General features: G+C 36.6%; 1 protein-coding gene across 6 annotated transcripts in view; it reads right to left on the reverse strand.

The window, feature by feature from the left end:
• Positions 1 to 8,932: 8,932 nt before the first annotated feature.
• Mon2 (MON2 regulator of endosome-to-Golgi trafficking) overlaps positions 8,933 to 20,815 on the reverse strand; it is a 116,536-nt gene continuing 104,653 nt past the window's right edge. For all 6 annotated transcript variants that reach the window (XM_078053219.1, XM_078053218.1, XM_078053217.1 and 3 more), the window contains one exon: positions 8,933 to 19,973. In XM_078053219.1, coding sequence (XP_077909345.1) covers positions 19,810 to 19,973 — 164 coding nt within the window. In that variant the 3' untranslated portion in view covers positions 8,933 to 19,809. The remainder of the gene's footprint in view (positions 19,974 to 20,815) is intronic.

Below are 20,815 nucleotides of genomic sequence, written 5' to 3' on the forward strand. Positions count from 1 at the left end.
TCCTTTGTTCCAACTCCTTTTCCTTCAAAAATGCTCTTTCTTCTAGGTTTCTCCTCCAATGTTTCTATTGACATTTGGATTAGATTGGAAACTTGTACACCAAATGATGGAAGAGACAAGATACATTTGACTTAGACCCCAAATCTTCTTAGATGGCCAAAAAAAAAAAAAGAGGAACCAGATTTCTACATGGCACTGTACCCCTAAAAAATCTCCATTAATAGAGGGCTGGGGTTGTGGCTCAGCAGTAGAGTGCTCATCTAGCTTGTGCGAGGCCCTGGGTTCGATTCTCAGCACCACATAAAAATAAATAAATAAAGGTATTACGTTCAACTACAACTAAAAAATAAATATTAAAAAAAATATCCACTAGAATAGCGTATCGAATGCCATGGCTTGAGTATGAACCTCAGGGGCTTTACCCAAAGAAGACTCATCTAACCTATAGAAGTGCCTGTTTCATGGAGCAAACACCAAGAGTTCCTATTGCATATATCCAAGTAAAATTTTTGTGTTAATATTCTAGCATTATTCCCATTAGCTATCCTAGTCCTTCTGCAAGGTTTTGAAAAAATAAAGTAAATAAATTCAAAATTGGATGGATGATAGTAAAAGATCAGAAAGTGCAGCATATGGAGAGGGCTGGAGGTGAAGGGGATTGTAGGGGCTCATCCTGGTGAATCAAAAGTCAGCAGGAGGTGCTGGATATCTTGAGGAAAGAAAGATCACTGACAGGGAAAAAGAATGATAAAGGAAACTAATATTTACAAAAGAATAACTATGTTCCAGGGAAGACCTGTGCTAGACACTCGGCCTATATGGACATATGAGATTGAGAAGAAGAAGAATTTTTGTGTTTGTTTACAGTCATTCCAGCTATTTGAGGCTTACTCATTTGCATAAATGGCACCTGGTGTACCCAGTCTGGCAAGCTGGGGCAGGAGTAGCTGAGATTTGGCTGACGTCTCTCCATCTCTATGCGATCTCATTGTGGTCCCTTCAGCATGGTAGCTTCAGGGTAGCTATTCTGACATGGAGGTCAAAACTCCAAAAACAGAGAGGGAGGGAAGGAGAGAGACTATCACCTTTTATGACCCTGTCTCAGAAGTCACATAGTGTCATTTTTGTCATACCCTCTTTGTTGAGGTTAGGTTGAAGGGAAAGGAATACACTCTTTTTTTTTTTTTTTAATTGGAGTAAGTGTCATTGAATTTTCAGACATGTTTTTAAAACATTGCAGTTGGGAAAATGACAGAAAGGAAGGCTCAAAGACTGTTGTCCTGTGGCCCCAAATGGTTGACAATTACAGCCACAAATCTGAATGATGATGGATAAAAGCAGGTCAGGGGCCACATACATTTAAATGTATTAAATTAATCCAAATTTTTGTGCTCCAAGAAAATATTTTTTCCCTTGCATTTATTGAGAGAAGGAGGAGAAGAAAAGGGATGGGGGAGAACACAGAATATTCCTTTGAGAAAGCTAAGGTGTAGAGTAAGGGTCAGAAATATGTGGCCTACCGCCTATTTCAAATGGCTCACAGGCTAAGAATGATTTAACACTTCTAAGGAGGAAGAATAAGAAAGAAGAGAAAGAAGAGGTGAAAAGAGACACAAAAATCAGGTGCAGTGATGCATGCCTGTGATCCCAACAAGTCTAGAGGATCCCAAGTTCAAGGCCACCCTGGGGAATTTAGCAAGATCCTGTCTCTTTAAAAGAGAGAGAGAGAGAGAGAGAGAGAGAGAGAGAATAATCCTCATTCTTCTTTTTTTTTTTTTCCTCTGAAAACATACCTTTCCCCAGAGCTCATCCAGAGGTGCAGTTCTGATGTGCATCTCTTCCTGTTTTTGTTCTTCTGTCTTTTCTATTCCCAGAGTCTCCAATTTATGGAATAAATCAGCCTACATTCTTTCTAGCAATTTTATGGCCCCAGTTTCATTCTCTCATTCTTTTAGCACTTCAAAACTCCATCTGTCCCCTAACATGACTTTCCACTTAGTCTAGCTCAACTGCATGCATTTCATCATCTTCAGTTCCAACAGTTTCACAGTGCATAAATCACATATGTACCTATAAGATCACCACTATATTTTTCTTACCTTTTCTTAAACACACATACAAGGCCTGAAATCTCATCACAACTGCATTTATACATCAATTTGTCATGACTTTTATTTTTACCACAGTCACACAGAAAAACATTAAAAAAAATCATTCTATTAATAGGGAAGAATAAGTAGTACATACGGGAACAAAAAGATGGACTGTGAAACAAAATGCGAAGAGGCCATTTGGGAACCTGCATACTAACTTTGGGAGTAACATGTTTGTTTGGGTATTTTTCCTGATTTCCTGGAAGTGGTAAACCTTTTTCCTTCTTGGTTTGACTACTGGAGAATGCCTAACTGTGGAAAGAGTGGCTCTGAATCCCTTTAATAAGATAGTCAACAAGGGAGGAGGTTATAAGTAGAAACTGGAAGAGCTTAAGAAATATTAAGCCAATTCCCCTACAATGATCTCCATAGGGTTCATGAATAGTCACCAGAGTATACTAAATGTGTTAGTAGTTGTAACATCTATGCAAACAGCAATTATTGTTTATAGTCCTCTAAGAAAAATGAAGTCCCAGTGTTAAATTAGAAAATGTCCACATAACAGCTAAGGTCAGAGCTAAGTTCAAAAGGTAAATAATGAGTCCAGACAGTGGTTTACTAAATATACACAATTAAGAGGCACTAAACTAAAAACCCACCAGAACATATACTTTGAGTAAACTCTTTAACAATACTTCTAAATTTAAAAGAATTATATCTGCAATAATGTTTCAATAAAAATTTTCTATTCAATATTGTATTATTTGTACATGTATGTGTATACCTGGCTGGTGGCAGACATTCAGGAACACAATCATTTCTGTGCTTAGTAAAATGCAAAATCATTGTTTATTTTGACCCCCAACAAATTGTTGATTACATTTTCTTTAACTATTACAGTGTGCTATTATATCCAAAGTAAGAATGGCACTCAGTTATTTAGATAATTAATATATAGAAACACAACCAATTGCTAAGGGTTATAATACATTAGTGGGAATACTGCATATCACATCAGTAAAATATACTGAACAATAAGAAAAAAACTGAAATCATTAAGTAGAAGAAAAATCTCATAAATTGTTAGAAAGAAAACATTCTATCACCAGCAAAATGTGGATAAACCTGGAGGCCATTATGCTCAATGTCCTGACATAAGGACATAAAGACAGGCACAGAAAGACAAATACTGCAAGGTATCACTTCATGTGGAACCTAAAAATGTTATTTATAGAAGTAGATACTAGAATGATAGTTGCCAGGTGTGTATTTGTAGAGGAAAGGGTATTGGGAGATGTTGGCCACAGGGTACAAGGTTTCAGTTAGACAGGAGGAATAAGAGGAAAAACAACTAAGTGAAAACAGTTCGTGCCAAAAAGTTTTTTTCCCCCCAGTAAATTGATTTAGATTACAGTACTTGTTTTTAGAGTATTTTTTTTTAAAGTATGCTAGGAAGGCATAATTCTATAAAAAGACCTTGGAACCAACAAAATGTCTATATTTAATGGAAAATTAGTTTAACAGGGTAACATTAAAGCCAGTATTATACAAAGTACTCAGTACAAGTTCTAAACACATCCCTTATTAATTTGTTTTAATTATATTTAAACAGTGGTATCATGTTTTAGGCATGCATGAACTTCTGTATCAGTCAGTAAATCTGATCTGGATTCTAAGGAAATGGACTGATCTCATGATAGGGATCAATGTACTATTTCAAAGTGGTCTGGGAGGACACCCAAAGAACACTTACCTGTACTTTACTCACTTTGATGTGTCTTCATATGTCTTCTCATTTCACTTTGGTTCTTCCAACAACCAAGCTGTTTCTCATATTTCCTTTGCTATTCTTAAGGTATTATTTATTTGTTTGTTTATTTATTATGGAGCATTCCAAATGTATGTAAAAGTAGAAGAGTATAAAGAAGTCCTAGGTACTCATCACTGAGCATCAACAAATACCCATACAAGGTCAACTTTGTCATGTGTAGTTCCACTGTGCACATCCCTGACCCCATGAATTATTCTGAAACATGAAGCAAAGTCTATGTATCATATCTTTGTAAGTAAATTCTTTAGTAGTATATATTTCCTAAAAGATAAGGACTTAAACAAAAACCACAATACTACTATCAAAATTTAACAATTCTTCAATTTCAAACATTGTATTTAAAATTATTCCAATTATCTCAAAGATGTTTTTACAGGTGGCTTTGATCAACCAGAATCCAAACAAGGGCTATACATTTTAACTGATAACTTTAAATTAATATTTTAAAAATATTTATTTTTTAGTTGTAGTTGGACACAATGTCTTCATTTTGTTTATTTTTATGTGAACTGAGGATCAAACCCAGGATCTCTCACGTCCTAGGCAAGGGCTCTACCACGGAGCCACAATCCCAGCCCAGCTTTAATTTTTTAAAAATAAAGGTATTTTTAAAAATAAAGGCATTTTTTAAAATAAAGGCATTGTGTTGTGTAGATAGACACAACACAATGCCTTTATTTTTATGTGGTGCTGAGGATGGAACCTGGGTCCCGCCAGTGCTAGGCGAGCACTCTACTGCTAAGCCACAATCTCAGCCCCCCAGCTTTAATTTTAATGTGTAGATTTCACCTCCCATTTTCCTACAACTTATTATAAGATTATTTATCCTGTAGTTTTCCAACGTGAATTTTGCTACTTGCACCCCTGTGGTTACTTAACATATTCCTCTGCCAAGTTTCTTATAACTTGATGGTTAGATCTAGAAACTTGATGCAAATCTAACTTGAATTATTGTAACTCCCTGATGGTATTCTTTTATTCCATCACCTCAGGAGGCACAGAATATCTACCTGTCATGTGAAGATCCAACAGTGGGTCCAGCCTGATTCAAGAATTAAATAATTGCCCATCAGCATTTGCCTTAATAGTTTCAACAGTCATTGAAGAGACCTAGTTTTATTTTTTCATTAGATTTTGTAAATGTAACATCTATTTTCATCATACCTTCTACATTGTTAAACTGAAACATAAAAAAAAAAAATCTTCCTCACAACTGTTTAATTACCCTGAGGTGTAATTTGCATAAAGAAGATAGGATAAATAAAGCACCTGCCGCTTTCCTGTTCTCAGACCCTGCAAGGTTCTTATGGGTCGTCATTAATACCATTAAAATAATCTGACCATTAAAATAATCCCACATTTCAGCTCCAGAGAGGTGAATTCTACACCCCACACTGGATACCCTCAATAGCGTGCTCTTGCTTTTTTGAACTTTTTCAAAACATTTATGAGGCCCATCACAAAATGTGACATCTTGTGTATAGCCTTTAGATTTCTCCATGGGTAGAGTTTCTCCAAAAGGTTGTCAGACATCTGCTACATTGTTAAGCTCTTAAAGGTCTTACAGTTCCACTGACAAATACTTCCTGTTGTGTTATGCCCAGTTGAGGGGATAGAAGGCAGCTCTGTTGGGAATAACACTAAATTAAAAAAAAAACACCAATGGGAAATGGGTGTGTTTTAAGTGGAAGCACAATACCAATAGTGGTTCTAAGCAAGGGCTCAAGAGGTACCTGAGTAACTCCTATTGAAACAATCTCAGGTAGCCCTGACAGTCCTCACTACCTATTTGTAATTATTAGAGAAATAAATTATAATGCAAACTTCAGAACACATTTGTTTTATCAACTGTATTCCAAGTACAGGTATTCAACTTTTTAAAATAAAATAAAGAATTGTTTATCCAGAACATATCGTTTCATTCACTAAGACATTAAACACAGATAGGATTTGTTTTGCCTTATTGAGCAATATGACTAACACCAGCTCATCCATGCCCCAGGATCTACATGCCTCCCTCTCACCAATCCCATTCTAGGAATTGAATCCAAGGGTGCTCTGCTGGATGATTTAAATAAAGGTAAGCATAAAATGGAAATTTAGCAACCCCTCCCTCCAGCAAATATTTAACTCTCAATACTATATTCCATGAAGAACTAGTATTTCTCTTAAATTTAGATGACATGCAGCTTATTAGTAGCAGGTAATACAAAATTAAAACCTTAGTCACCTAGAATATTATTCAGTTATCAACTACACTTGCATTTTATCTTCAAGATTTCAAGCAACAGACATAATAGAACACTCAAAATTATTTTATTATATGATTCTAAAAGTACTACAACCCCCAGTTCTTTCACCCTTTTTTTTGGGGGGGGGGCCAGGTCTCAAAAGGGAAGTAGGTCACTAGCAACTTTTTCATCTGTCCACATTTTGATTCTTAAACAACTCACATTTTATCTTTTCTGTTTTTCCTTGAGGCAATGACCTACCTGTACAATTACTTCACTTTCCCCATGGACTTAACAGTGCAATCTGAAAAAACAATGAACTTCTTTAGACAATCATGGGTAATTTTAATATTTTTCCTTCTTATCTAGCTAGCTAATAGTGGCATGAATAGTTTTTTTTTTTTTTAAGAGAGAGAGGGAGGGAGGGAGAGGGAGAGATCCAGATCTGCGGACACAACATCTTTGTTTGTATGTGGTGCTGAGGATCGAACCCAGGCTGCACGCATGCCAGGCGAGCGCGCTACCACTGAGCCACATCTCCAGCCCCCATCAATAGCTTTTTGGATTATATGATGGTCACAAATCTCCTTTTCGTTATTAAAGATCTAGTCTAATTCATTTTTAAAGATTTGCTTTTGTTGCAGAAATTATGAAGGGGCTATATGGTGGGAAAGTAATCTCTTTTGTCAGGTTTCTTGGAATAAACACGAGTGTGAATATGTAGTTATGAGGAAATATTGCCTTCTTGGCTCCTCAGTCCTATTCCTAAGAACTAATCTCTGTCAAGTGCCTCTAGGAAGAATGATTTTGAGACAGCCAGAGTGGCACATCCTATAATTTCAATGACTCAAGAGGCTGAGGCAAGAGGATCTCACCTTTTAGACCGTCCTCAGTAAAAATCCAGCAAGACCCTAAGCAACTTGGCAAATCCCTGTCTCAAATAGAAAATAAAAAGTGCTGAAGATGTAGCTATGTGGTTAAGTGCCCCTGGGTTCAATTCTCAGTGCCTTTCTCACCAAAAAAAAAAAAAAAAAAAAAAATTTAAAAAAATCCTTTGGTGCTGTTTCACAGGACAAAATGTCTTGGGTGCATCCTTGTTGGTCAGCCTTGACTACATGTCAAAAGGCAATTATCTAAAATAACTCATAAATGAAGTTTTTTTTTTATATATATACAACATAAGGAAGTCTTGGGATATGAAGCAAAACTGTGCACCCCAAGAGTCTTTACAAGGTACAACATGTATACCTTGTTATCTATTTCCAGTTGAGAATGGTATTTATTAAAATGTCATTGCTATGACCCATCTTTCCTTTGATTCAGCTCTTGAGAAGAGCTCTCAAAATACTGCCTTATTTCTTCTCATTGGTGGCTTTTTGCGACTACAAATTACTTAAATGCTTGACAGCAGACCTTTTACAAAAAGTTAATTACACCAAGTAAATGTCAATAATACTGACTTGGAAAGCTATATTTTTTGATAAGGCAAGTTCTCCTTGTAGGCAACTGTCAACAATGAAAATATTCAGTTGGTAGTTTCCATCAGCATGTAGAAAACTGGGAAAGTAAAAAGCCGATTCATTTTTAAAGTAAAAGATTAAAGCAAAATATAACTATAGGACTAAAAAGTCAGCTGATGGCAGCATTTTCTCTGGTAACTTGGCAAACAACAATCTATGAAAGTTCCTAAATATCTAATAATTCAAAATATTAACTGTGTAGGCAGTTTAGTTTGAACAAATTTTACTTTAAAAGCACAAGACAAACTACAAGTAAGTTTATCTGTTCAGGCCACTGAGAGTTTCTGATCTAAACTACCAACAGAATTTATATTACTTCAAGGTGGATGTAAATTAGCAACTGTTGATTCTCCATAAAAAGGTTAAACTGTGTAGTGGTTATAAATTATCTTGGTTAAGTGTCCTGGAAAATGAAATTAAAAATTTTATTATTAATTTCTCTGTAAATCAAGATTGATAATGCATCCCAGAGGTTTTTATCATTTAAAATATCAGGTACTTAATAAGTCCTAAATTTACTTTGCTCTTTGCAATCAACAAAAGCAAACAAAGCCAATAGTCAAATATTTTTTGCAAGTTAAGATTCAAGATAAGGTTCTTCATGTCTTCACAATGAGATGGCTCCATCCTGAGGAGATCAGATTAAGGTCATCCAAAAGGCTAAACCAAAATCCAATCAAGGTAGGCTTATTAGATCATTTTGTAATTACAAAAGCACCAAACTCCTACAGAAGAGGACAAAAGTGATTCAATTGGTTTCAAAAAGTTTTTTCCTTGTATGTGCATTTTTCTTAGCAAAGAATTGCTTTTTTCACCTTTTACAGAGCATCTAAAAACAATAGAAAATTGTGACAAAAATGATCTGCACAAGTCAAATACAAGTTTTTAAGAAAAAAGTACTAATATTTACCACTTACTTCTCTCAGTGAAAAAAAATTTAAAAATAGGTTATGTTCCACACAGACTTCAGGATATTTAAAATATCAAGTAATTTTCATTAGTTACCCAAATTACATTTTCTCTATAAAAACTGTATTTTCCTATTAGAAGTCGCTGACGAATCAAACTAGATGTTCTTAGATTTTAAACTCTTAGTTTCTAGAAAACATACCTTACAACTCCTACAGTCTTGATTTCCATACTAAAACACGATATAAAGTACCACATAACATGGGTATTGAAAGTCTGAAATCCCACTGCACCAGAATTTATTGGACCTTAAGTTTAACTAAAAAGAAAACAGAACAAAACACAGCACACTGTAGAAATAATTTATTTTTGCTTTACACATTTAAAAAATCTGAATAGTGCAGTTCGACTACAAACTCAATCACCTTCAAGGGGTTGCAAACAAAAGTTAAAACAGAAGCTGTAAATTGCTTTAGGTTTACATTTTTTCGAGCAATATTAAAAATTTTAAAACATAGATCTAAGGTGGTAAGGCATAAACTTTGAAATTACAGGGTTCACCCTTCTTTCTGTCCCCACATCAGTTCTGCACGACACCACAGTTCTCTCCACTCCGCCCTACAGCTCACGAATGGAGCAGGTACAAATTAAATCTGGCTTTAACCACTGAAAGCACAGTTAAAATTATCTGGGGTGAAAAGTTGCGTGTCGGCATCTCACACAATTCCACTCCTTCCCTCCAGAGCGCGAATCGGACGGCTCGGCTCTCCCCTAGGCTCTCCCACGCAACGCCTCCACCCCTCCGCCCTGGCGCCTTCCTCCGGGAAGACGCGAAGCTAACGGTCTCCGCGGCGCTGGCACCGGGGCTCCGCGGGCTGTCCCTGCGCCCCCGCGCCCCAGAAAACAAAGGGGATTCCCAGCCATTGTCCTCGCAGCGCTGAGCATCACCAGCACTAGCAAGGCAGTAGCTTGCGCAGTTATCTCCACAGCGGGCAATGTCACAACCCGACCAACAGCACAAACTACTACCTCAGCCAGGGCCATGGTGTCGGGAGCCACCGGACCACGCGGAGGGCAGCGCGGCTGGGGCCGCTCCGCGTCCTTCCTCGGCCGTCGCTGGCCCGCCTCGCCTTCTCCTCTTGGCGTTCCCCGCCGCGCCCGAGACCCCGCCCAGCTGGGCCGCTGCCGTCGCGCGCCCAGCTGCGGAGCCACAGGCGGCTCGGCTACCCGCGCGATCTCCGTGCCATCGACCGCTCGGGAGAAGGGGTGGTGGGGTCCTGCGGAGAAAGCCGCGCCCTCCTCTGCCCCGTGGGGAGCTCGTCCCCTGTGCCGCTAGAAAGCAGGAAATGGGCGGCAAAAGCGCAGCGAGCCGCCGACTAGGTCCAGCAAACCCCGAAAGCGGCGAGCATCGTTCCAGGCTTCGCCCGCCGCCCTCGGGGGTGCCTGCCACGTCCTGCGCCCTCCGCCCCGAGCCCGAGGTGGGGGCTGGGCGGGCCCGCACCCTCCCGCCTCACCCCTGCCATGCCGCTGCCTGCCCGCTCTCCGCACGGACGCGTCCGGCCGAGACGGCCGCGGGCTCCAGCGCCCCGACGAAGCTGAGGGATAGCCCGGAAGTCCCCAAGCCACCCTTTCCCCAGCATCCTTCGGGGAAATCCCGCTCAGCTCTGCAAGAGGCGAAAACAGAACACAGAAACCCCGTCAAACTGAAACCGGGCTGCACGGCGGGCTGGGTGACGACGGCTCGGCACGCGCGGACACACGACCCGTCTCGCGCTCCGCTGCTCCAGTGCGTCCGGACGAACCATAGAGATCACTTAAGGAGGCTGGCGCGCTACTCCCCACCACGTGACCGCCCAGCCAGTCCGCCCCCTGCGCCGCCATCTTACATCCGGGACCGAGGCGGCGTCCTCGTTCCCCGCCTTGGCGGATTTCAACGTGCTACCAGAAATCAGCTCCGAATAGGGGGACCCCGATTCCACGTCACCAGAGTGCTGAGGCCGCGGCAAGGCCCCCCAGTCTGCTCTAGCCGGCAAAGTGGAGCCCGTGTGTTCCCCGTCTCTGCCGGCGAAGAAGATGGCGGCGCCTACCGCCGCCTAAGTGGACACGTTGTACTCTGGCCGGCGTTTAAAGTTTCCGGCACCTCCTTTCCTATCTGGCAAGGACACAGCCGTAAGCGCTCCACCCCCGCGGCGTGGCCGCTGTGCTACATTCCGCGGAAAACTGGCGGGAAAGCTGCTGCACAGCTCCTTTTAATGCGCAGGCTCCTGAGACTTGTGATGTTTGTTTCTCTTTCCCACTTTTTTAGGCTAAATTTGGCAGAAGGCTGACTGCTATGGAGCCTCATCTGCTGTTAAAAAAAAAAAAAAAGACAACTTTTTTTTTTTTTAACTTCTCGTTTAGAAATTTTTATGCACATTAACAAATTATTTAAAAGAAGTCCCTAGGAGTTGCCAAATAAAACACAGGAGGCCCAGTTAAATTTCAGATGAGTACGTTTTTTAAGCATATGTCTGGACAATTTTCTTAAAAGTTTAGCTGAAATTAAAACTTATCTCGACATCCTGTTTTTTTCCCCTGATATTTCGGGTTGAACCCAGGGGCGCTTTACCACTGAGGGCCTTGCTAAATTGCTGAGGCTGGCCTCCAAAGTGAGATCTTCCTGTCTCTGCTTCCTAAGTAGCTAGAGTTGTAGGCTTACGCCACTATAACCAGCTAGGCGTTCACTTTTTTATTTACTGTATTAGTCATGAAGCTCCTGGAAATTCAGGCTAGCAAAATCATGGAATGGAGAGAAATAAAGTGTGTGTTCAGATACACTTTAGGACTTTGTCCATATTTTGATTCTTTCACAGCATCTGGAGGATTCAGATTCACAGCAAAATTGGGCAAAAATGCATACAAAACAAATGTAATTCTTTAAAATAAACCTCAATTTTGGAGAAGAGTGAGGCCAAGAATCTCACTGCAAATTAAATACCGCCTGCCTCCCCCTTTTGTTCTATATGCTTTATGTGATGGGACCAAAACCATTTTCAGATTAAAAAGCTTCCAGCCAGATGGGCTTCATATTTATATGTGCATACTCAGAAAATAAAATATATATGGATATGTCCAGTGTTAGATCCCAATGTTATGCTAATTTTAAAGCAACTGCTGAAGGACTTTGCCTGGACTATTTCCAATTAATATTTATGTATTTGTTTAGGTGTCCATGTATGTATATATACACTTTGAATTAAATGCTTTACTTGACAAAGCATAAATGCAACTATATATCACAATGATCCTTTCTAGAAAGTGTAGAAAATTCACACCACCCTGCTTGATAAGCAATGATACAGCTGCTGTGACCCCACTCTTATTGCTAATTCATTATATAGTGGATCACATCTTGCACCATAGCAAATTCATTTGTCATAATGGCATAGCATTTTAAGTGGCCATTTTAAACAGTTGTTTGGTCTAAGGTATACAGGTTTGCTAGAGCAATAAAGTCTCCAACCAAATTTAATCAAGCTATTACCCTATCATATTCCTTTCCACAATTAACCTGTTTTTTTACAGTGCTGACATCAGTATAATCATCCACAGTGTGCTATCATCATCAACTCTATTTTTCTCCACCTGTAATATGTGGGAGTCTAAGCATTCTTTGCATGTGACCATCTTCAGCTAATCTTTATCATCACCTCAGCAGGAAAATTGGAAGGCCTTAGATTTCTCTCCTCCGTATTTCCTATACTCTATCCTGCGTATAACTTAAAGAGTTTTTCTTCCTTAGTTTTAGTATTTATTCTTAAAAATACCAAACCTTGCCACACAGTATTCTGCTTAGCTTTCAAGGAATTTCATGACTAAGCCTCAATCTCTCACAGCCAACTTGTTTTACAAACCAAAGTGCATTAACAGTTTCCTCTTATTTCAGATGTGCCTTCTCACTTTTACTTGCGAAAATACCCTCCAGTATCCTTTAGACCTACTGGAAAGCCACTGAGCTTCTAAGGTTCATTTTAAGTTCTGTCTCCACCACTGATTCTTTCATTCTTCTATTTTTTTCTTTTTGATACTGGGAACTAAACCCAGAGGCCCTTCACCTTTAAGCTACACCCCTAGCCCTCTTTTCTTTCCTTTTTTTTTTTTTTTTTTTTTTTTGGTGGGGGGACAAGTTCTTGCTAAGTTGCTTAGGGCTCAAGTTACTGAAGTTGGCCTTGAACTAGAGATCCTCCTGCCTCAGCCTCCTGAAGTCTTTTCCATGCCCATCTCTTTCATTTCTTTATTGATATTTCTGTTGAACACTAATAGCAATAGTAACCTGAACCACAGATGACTAGGCTAAGTTTCCTTATTTTATGATCCCATATTAATCTAAGCTTGTCTTTCTTTGTACTTTGGACATTTGTTAAAGGTCATTTAACATTTGTTAAATTTGATCGTTTCCAAATTTAGCAGTTGCATCCCTCATGTTTATAGTGTGACCTCCATAAGGGAAGAGACAATAACTCAATACTTAACACAAAATCAGAGCTAAAATGTTGTTAATGACAAATCTATTCTTGATATACCCTTGCATTTATTATTATTTTTGGCATGTGGTTCCCCCAACTAGCTATGAGCAGCACGTAAGATCCCCTAATGACTTTGTCACATATCAACAAGGAACACAGTAGATTCTTAATAGTTGGTGGTTGTCCAGTAAAAGGAATAATTAGTTCCTATTATGGCATGAGAAGTTATGGGTTTTTTGCATATTTCTTGAATTATGTGTGCCAAATGTTTCTTACTACTTAAAACTTACCATGTGCCAGGCCCAGTGCTTTATAACACTCTTTATATTCCAATAAACAATAGTTAATATCACTATTAACTCTGTTTCATAAATGAGAAAACCAAAACAAGTTAATTAAATTGCTCAGGTCATATATCTGGTAAATAAAAGAGCTGTGATTTGAAGTTAACCAGTCTGGCTCCAGACTTGGTTTATAAAAGTCCCCATCACCACCCTTTTTCTCAGTACATCCTGAATTGACTGAATTAGCCTGGAACTTGTGATCCTCCTGCCTTAGCCACCTAAGAAACTGGGATTACAGATGTACAACACCTGAATTACTATTGTCTTTAAACAGTCAAATAATGTGGGGTGTCAATAATGTCTAGAATTAATGGGGATGAGAAAGCAAACAAAAGATAGTAAAGAAAAATGAATCAGTGATCAAATCTGAAGGTACATTATCAAAGAAATTATGATTTTATATTATAATGAGAAAATGAGTTCTGCTGGCACATAAATAAGAACCTAGAATCATGCTAGTAACTGTAAAAGAAATTCAGGATATATATATACAATTACCATTATGACAATATAGCTTTTTGAAAAATATATCCTCGACTACAAAGAACATTTCAGTTTGAAGCCCAAAGATTTTCATGATTATAATATGTAGCTGATACACATCAACAATGTAAAAATTATCATGAAAAAGTACAACAGTGGCAATACTTTTAACAACTGTGTTGGGAACTGAAACAGAATCTCACAAAATTAGATAAATGTTTCGTCTGACATAAACACCATATGGTAACTGCCTTAAGAGATGGGGGTTGTATGCTAGGTGTTAAAATTGTGACAGAGGTAGTAAAAGTGGGAAAGCAAACAAAATTTGCACAGTTGGGGCTACAGCTTAATATTTTATTTATTTAGATAAAAAGAATAAGCCTGAAATATTGTAGCTTTGGAATTTTTCTCCATCTAGTAAAGCTTCATACAAAAAAGTACTTGTTATATTGCAGTTGTTTTCCAAATAAAGGCATGGCTTAGGAGATCTTTCTTGGCTGCTCTATTAATTGACTTTTAGTCTAAAATATAATTTAAGGTAACATCATTTGCAGCAACTAAAAATGTTCTCAAAACTCAATACTTTCCTTTTTCTTACTTGATGGACTAGAATCAATCCCATAGCATAATTGGGAATGTTTTAATTGACCTCTGCATAAACATAAGCAACAAGCATATGGATAGTATAGAAAGATTCAGAGATAAGAACTAGGTGTCCTAGGTGTTCCACAAAATTACTACTTTGCAACAGAAAAACAAATGGATGAAATATAGGGACAATAGGCTGCCTCAAATCCTTCCTCAAAGTAGACAGTGCAAATATTATCAATCAATAAGTAATATTTGGACAACATAAATCTAAAACAGTTCAAAGCACCTATCTTTAAAAAACAAAACAACCTTCTTCCAAAAGAAAAAAACAACAAAATACAGGCACACAAAAAACCCTCAAGTCAATAGATTTTAAATATTCCTCCTTGAGAAAAGTGGCATCATCTCTCTATATTCACATCACAGCAAAGACATGATCGTTTCCAAATTTAGCAGTTACATCCCTCATGTTATAGAATCCCTGTGGATTCAGAAAGACAGTAGAAGCTATAGTCACCAATTACTTTATCTTGTTCTTCTATTTTGAAATGGCAGGGGAACTTCATTTTTTGCAAAATGAATAACAAGTTAAAGTTCTTCTATTTAACACTAAGCAATTAACACTAAGCATAGTGGGCAAAGTGGAAGGACTTACAAAATCTTATTAGGTAGTGAACTGTGGTTTTATCATTAATAGTTCTGCTACTTATGATCAAGTGAGAGGTGAATTAAAGGAAGAACAGAATGAGAAGAGGCAGAGAATTAAAAAATGAAAAGAGAAAAGCCAGAAGAAAGTAAGAGGAAAAGGTAAACACATTAAAAAAAAAAAAAAAAGAAAGAAAAAAGAAAAAAAGAAAAGATGCCTATGGTGGGCTGGGGAGGAGGGGGATGACAAAAATGTTAGAATATAGTGGTACATTTATCAAATGACCTGAATAATTACCCTAAGAATATTATTATGAAATCAATTTCAAACTCAAATTATGCATTTCTTCTTTAAAAAGTAGCAACTTATAATATCTGCTTTAGAAATAAGAAACAGAGCCAGACACAATGGTACATGCCTGTAATCCCAAGCAACTCCACAGGCTGAGGCAGGAGGATCACAAGTCCAAGGCTTGTATCAAGAACTTAGTGAGACTCTGTCTCAAAATAATAAAAGAAAAGGTCTGGGAATGTTGCTCAGTGGTAGAGCACTTGCCTAGCAGGTACAATCCCTGAGTTTAATAGCCAGTACTGTTAAAAGAAAAAGAAAGAGAATCTTGAGAAGTTAATATACTGCTAAAAGTCAAAGAATAGGCAGAACCTCAGCTTCACTGCCTTCAATTAGCCAAAATTACTAAGTGTATTCAGATTCACAAAAGGACTCCTGGCATGTCTTAAAAAAAAAAAAAAAAAAAAAAAAAAAAAAAAAAAAAAAAAAAAAAACCACTGCTGGTATATTCTGAATTACTAAATTTATAGGAAATTTATTTTATCTAACCCCATCTGAAGTGGTATGCATACAATTCAAGACATAATGATATTAGTTTTCTTTTTCCAATCTATAAAAACTTTTCATTCAAAATGAAAGCATCACTCTACTTTCCAGAAGTACAAAAAAATTTAATCCAAATGGTCATGAAATATTAAAAAACTATTTACCCACTAAATATAAGTTGGTGACACACCATGTGATGTGAATTCTTGTTCTTCTCACAAATGGTGATTTTTTAAAAAAAGCAAAATTCACTAATAATGTAAATAAATATGATCCAGCAACACTAAGCATAGTAAAATATAATACATTACACATATCTGCCAAAATGCCAAATCTACTAAGTGGAAATCTAAGGAACATATTAGACGCTAGCAAGGCTTCCAAAGAGACCACTTCTGTACACATTTTTGGTAGTTTTCTATCAAAAACAAAACAAAAACAAAAATACTATAGACCACAATATTTTGGGTCCAGACTTTGATCCATTCCAGGGTTTCTACATTTCCAGTTAATTTCTGTAGTAATCAAAGGTTGGTTCGTTCCTGAAAGTATTCTGCCTTGGCTAGAAAGATCCCCCTATATAGCAAGCAGTCTTTTTAAGGATTTAGTTACCCATCTAAATTATTCTATATGGAGAATGTATTAGCCATTATACAATAACTACACTGTCCTTCATTGACATCGATGTAATAATAACCACTTCATTAATGCATACTATACTTTTCAGTTGTTTCCTAGTTCTGTTCAATAATTTATGCTACCTCACCCTCAATTTTTAAATTTGGATCTTTTCACCTAGGACTAGTGGTACCAAATTGTGATAATGAACAAAATACTCAAAGTTATATGAGAAAGAACAAATAACAGTTGTTTTTGGCCTGCTACTTAAAGGAAATGTTAATCATCCATGATAAAATATATCACTAACTTGTTCATCTCTTCCTTCTGCTGACATTCTTTAAAGAATGTAGCAAAATTGGAATCAATAACCACAGAGAGGAAAACAGGAGAGAAACAACATAAAAGTTAGCTATTTATATAATAAAATTAAAAATAAAGAATTAAAGTCAGACTTCATAGCATTTTTTCCCCTTATGGCATCAAACAGGCTCCTAGTAAATGTTACTCATGAATATATGCAATAAAATTAATAAAACTTTTAACACTAGTTAAAAAGAAATCCTAAATAAGACACTACAAAACGAACTTTTCTTTCTTGGCAGTGCTAACATTGTTGGAAACTGAAAATCAATCTATTTAAAAACTGTTTGTTTATAAAGAACAAAATAGAAAAGAACCTCATTAATCATCCAATTGTTGCCTATTGTTCATCAAACTACAACATAGGCCTTGTCAGTGACAAAAAGTGATTATGTGAGGCTTTAAATACTTTGTATTTCTAATATGTATCCCAGAGAACATTATTAGCACTATTTCAAGGACTAGTTAACAGGCTCACTTGTGCAACAAAATGAACATAGTTTTGGGAGCTTCCTTTTTGAATCTCTTGGCATCTAGCAATTTTATACAACCTAGTTCTTCTAAAGAACCCAATTCACACTAATAAGGCCAGGTCAATGTGTTAATCTCCCTGGAGTCCGGATATTTTCAAAAAATACAGTCTAGAGGAAAGCTTGCCTCAAGAGCATGAATTGCTATCAGTGACTCCTGGAGAGCTGTAGGAGATATGCTGGGGGAAAAGGTCTGTCAATTATTCTACCCAGGGGGCAGCTCACATGCTTGACACTAAGACTTTCACTGATTATGGTATTAACACATTCATCACATTAATGTGTTCTGAACAGCAGGCCATGGTCCTAGTACTGAAAGTTAAACTATTCAGTTTATATAAATGTATGCTGTATACCCTTGACTCATATTTAACCTTCACTGGAGAACAATCATTCTGAATGCAATTGATCTGTTATTTCTCAAAAATAGACATTTTTACTTCATGTAAGTTCATGGCAATATTTTTAACATGTTACTAAAATGGTATACTACCCTTGTTATTCCACTTCAATACTCTATCAAGATATTCATACTTTTTAAATTCCCAACTTAACCTATTCAAATATAGAAAATTAAGCTTGGGTAATTTTTTTCCCCACAACTTTAAGGAAAATGCTGAAAGTAAAATCTATGAAAAGCCATATTTTACCTTAATATCAGGTGAAATAATAAAATAGAAATTCACTGATTCATATAAATAAACACATTCCCTCAAAAACTAGGCCTTACCATGTTTACAGATAATAGTGCAAATTAAATAATTACACAATTACAAGAGACCCCCAAATTGCATTCCCTTCATTACTCAATTCTAACATCTCCTTGCAGTTTTAGGATTATTCTAGAGGGGCTGAAATTTATAAATTCTATTAAAATAAAAAATCCTTCCAGTACACTAATACCAAGACCATTATTATTTCTTATGAATAATCATTTGTTTTAAACATCTTCATGTTTTCACATAAGTGATTATGAAAATTTAACTCAGAAGAAAAATATTATAATAGCATAATACATTAAATAAAAAATACAGTGAGCTAGGTCAGTTTTTAAAGAAACACGTTAATGTACTCAAGAGCACTTTTCTTCTTCACTAGGATAGGAGAGTGAAACAAAAACTAGCATTTTACTCCAAGACAGTAAGTTTACTATACTTCTAAATGTTTGTCTATTTCCAAAAATACACTTGTCATTGTTTTGAAATACATACACACATTTTTTACATGTGGGTTACTATAGTTATTTTCCTTCTCGTGAAAACATTACAAAATGAAGCACTGAAATGAACAAAATCTCCCAGGCAAAATTTTGGGAAATCTGAAATCTTGTCTGGGTAATAATTCAAAGACAGTGACAAATGTTAGTCACAGGAAAAAAATCAGTAGAAATATAAAATATGAAAAGTCTTTAAAAGACAGCAAATATAAAAACAGACTTAAGTGAAAGTTTGGAGAGAGATTTAAATAAATGAGGTATGATGGAGTCATAGTGCTATAATTATCTCAATGTATTAGGTTAATAACCTATATTTCAAAGTTGCAAAATCAGCAGGTCATAGACTATTTGCTGCTGTGTTCACATGACCTTTCTAGTTGGATGTTAATGGTCACTAACAATACATATAAAATAAACAAGAAGCTAACTGTATGATTTACATGGTAAACTTATTTGCTGCATAAGAAGGCAAATTAAAGAAAAAAGGTGAGCAAATAATTTTGAATTAATAATAGAGCTTCAAGCATTTAACATTATCAATATTTTTAAAATTTAAACAATAAATTCAACTATTTTATACAGAACTGTACCATTTATTATACACACAAGTATATCAGTTCCCTTTGTTTACAAAGGCTGGTTGTAGATAATATGGAATGTTACAGTACAATCTTGCATAAAATTTTAGTACAATTTTGTACCTGAAAAAGGGTGCAAAAACACCAGCCTAATAAATCTGACGGAATTGAAATATCTTTTCTTTTTAAAAAGTACATCATTAACACATACACCACAAACTGTACATAAGCTCACTTTTAAATCACCAACTGAAGATATGGTAGCAGCTATGTTATAGCATTAACTGATCCCTTCCATCAGTTTAATTTATTAAAGGCTTGCACTGCTACTCAGTCATGAGCCTTTGTTGATGTGTAAGCTTGTAATATGAATTACTGAATTCAGGTAATTACAATTCAAAGGAGGCAAACAACAGTTGCCAAGAATCATTTGTAGTAAGAAATGTCCTTCTTACAGAAGACTAAGAAGCAAACAATCTTTAGGATATTTTTCTTCCTTCAAATGTATTGTAGCTGGTCAAGATTCTCCATTTTGAACTTTGGATGCTGGTGGTTGCATGAAATCCTTAAAGGGTACCAGTGCCTCTTTAAGTGCAGAGCAGACTTCTGAAGATGAGCAGGTGATGCATTCTACTAAAGTTGGGTATAAGGCAATTACTTGTGCCCAGGTATTTCCATCAACTGTAATGTAAAAAGAATAAAATATCATTCATCATAAAGGTCACTCATTAGTATACATCTTAGAAAATGCTGACCTGTTCATTAAATCTGTTTTCCCAAAAAGAAGCTTTCTCAGGATAGAGGTGCGAAAAAGAAAAGAGGAAGGGTATTGGTAAGGGTGTGGAAAGTCAGACTAGAGCTGTTCTGCTTTTATCTGTTTTTATGTTAGGAATCCATATCACATTTCATTTGTAAAAAGAATTTTGCAGCTTAACAGAAGTCAAAAACAAAAGGCTAAACACCACTGGTCTAGGAAGTTTAAAGAGTCTATTCCAGTCATCTTCTGGGAAACCATCATCATTTAATAAAAACTTATAAACATTGAAACCCACCTAGATAGCCAGATGAAAAGTCAATAGACTCTTGGATTATTATAGGAACACACAAAAAAGCAAGGTGCTAAGCACAGTGAGACCCTGTCTCTTAATAAAATACAAAATAGGGCTGGGGATGTGGCTCAATGATTGAGTTCTGAGTTCAATCCCCAGTACCAAAAAAAAAAAAAAAAAAAAAAAGAATGGACTGGAAAGGAATGACTATCAGAAAGGAAAACAAGTGAGAAAGCACTGTGAAAATAACTTATTTATACAGCTTCTGTTTATAAAATCAGTAAAAATAGAAGATGAAAGTCCTCTATTCACCTACCACCCCAACGTTAATGATCTTCTACATTAAAAATTTATGAAATATGAATTGTCCATGCAACACCCTGAATTTAAACCAATTTAGATTTTTTTAAAGACCAAAAAAAAAAAAATCCCATTATTAATTAAATTAACTTAGTTGACAACCTAATGGACTTA

The sequence above is a fragment of the Ictidomys tridecemlineatus genome, chromosome 6 (assembly GCF_052094955.1).
Source record: "Ictidomys tridecemlineatus isolate mIctTri1 chromosome 6, mIctTri1.hap1, whole genome shotgun sequence".
NCBI classification, from domain to species: domain Eukaryota; kingdom Metazoa; phylum Chordata; class Mammalia; order Rodentia; family Sciuridae; genus Ictidomys; species Ictidomys tridecemlineatus.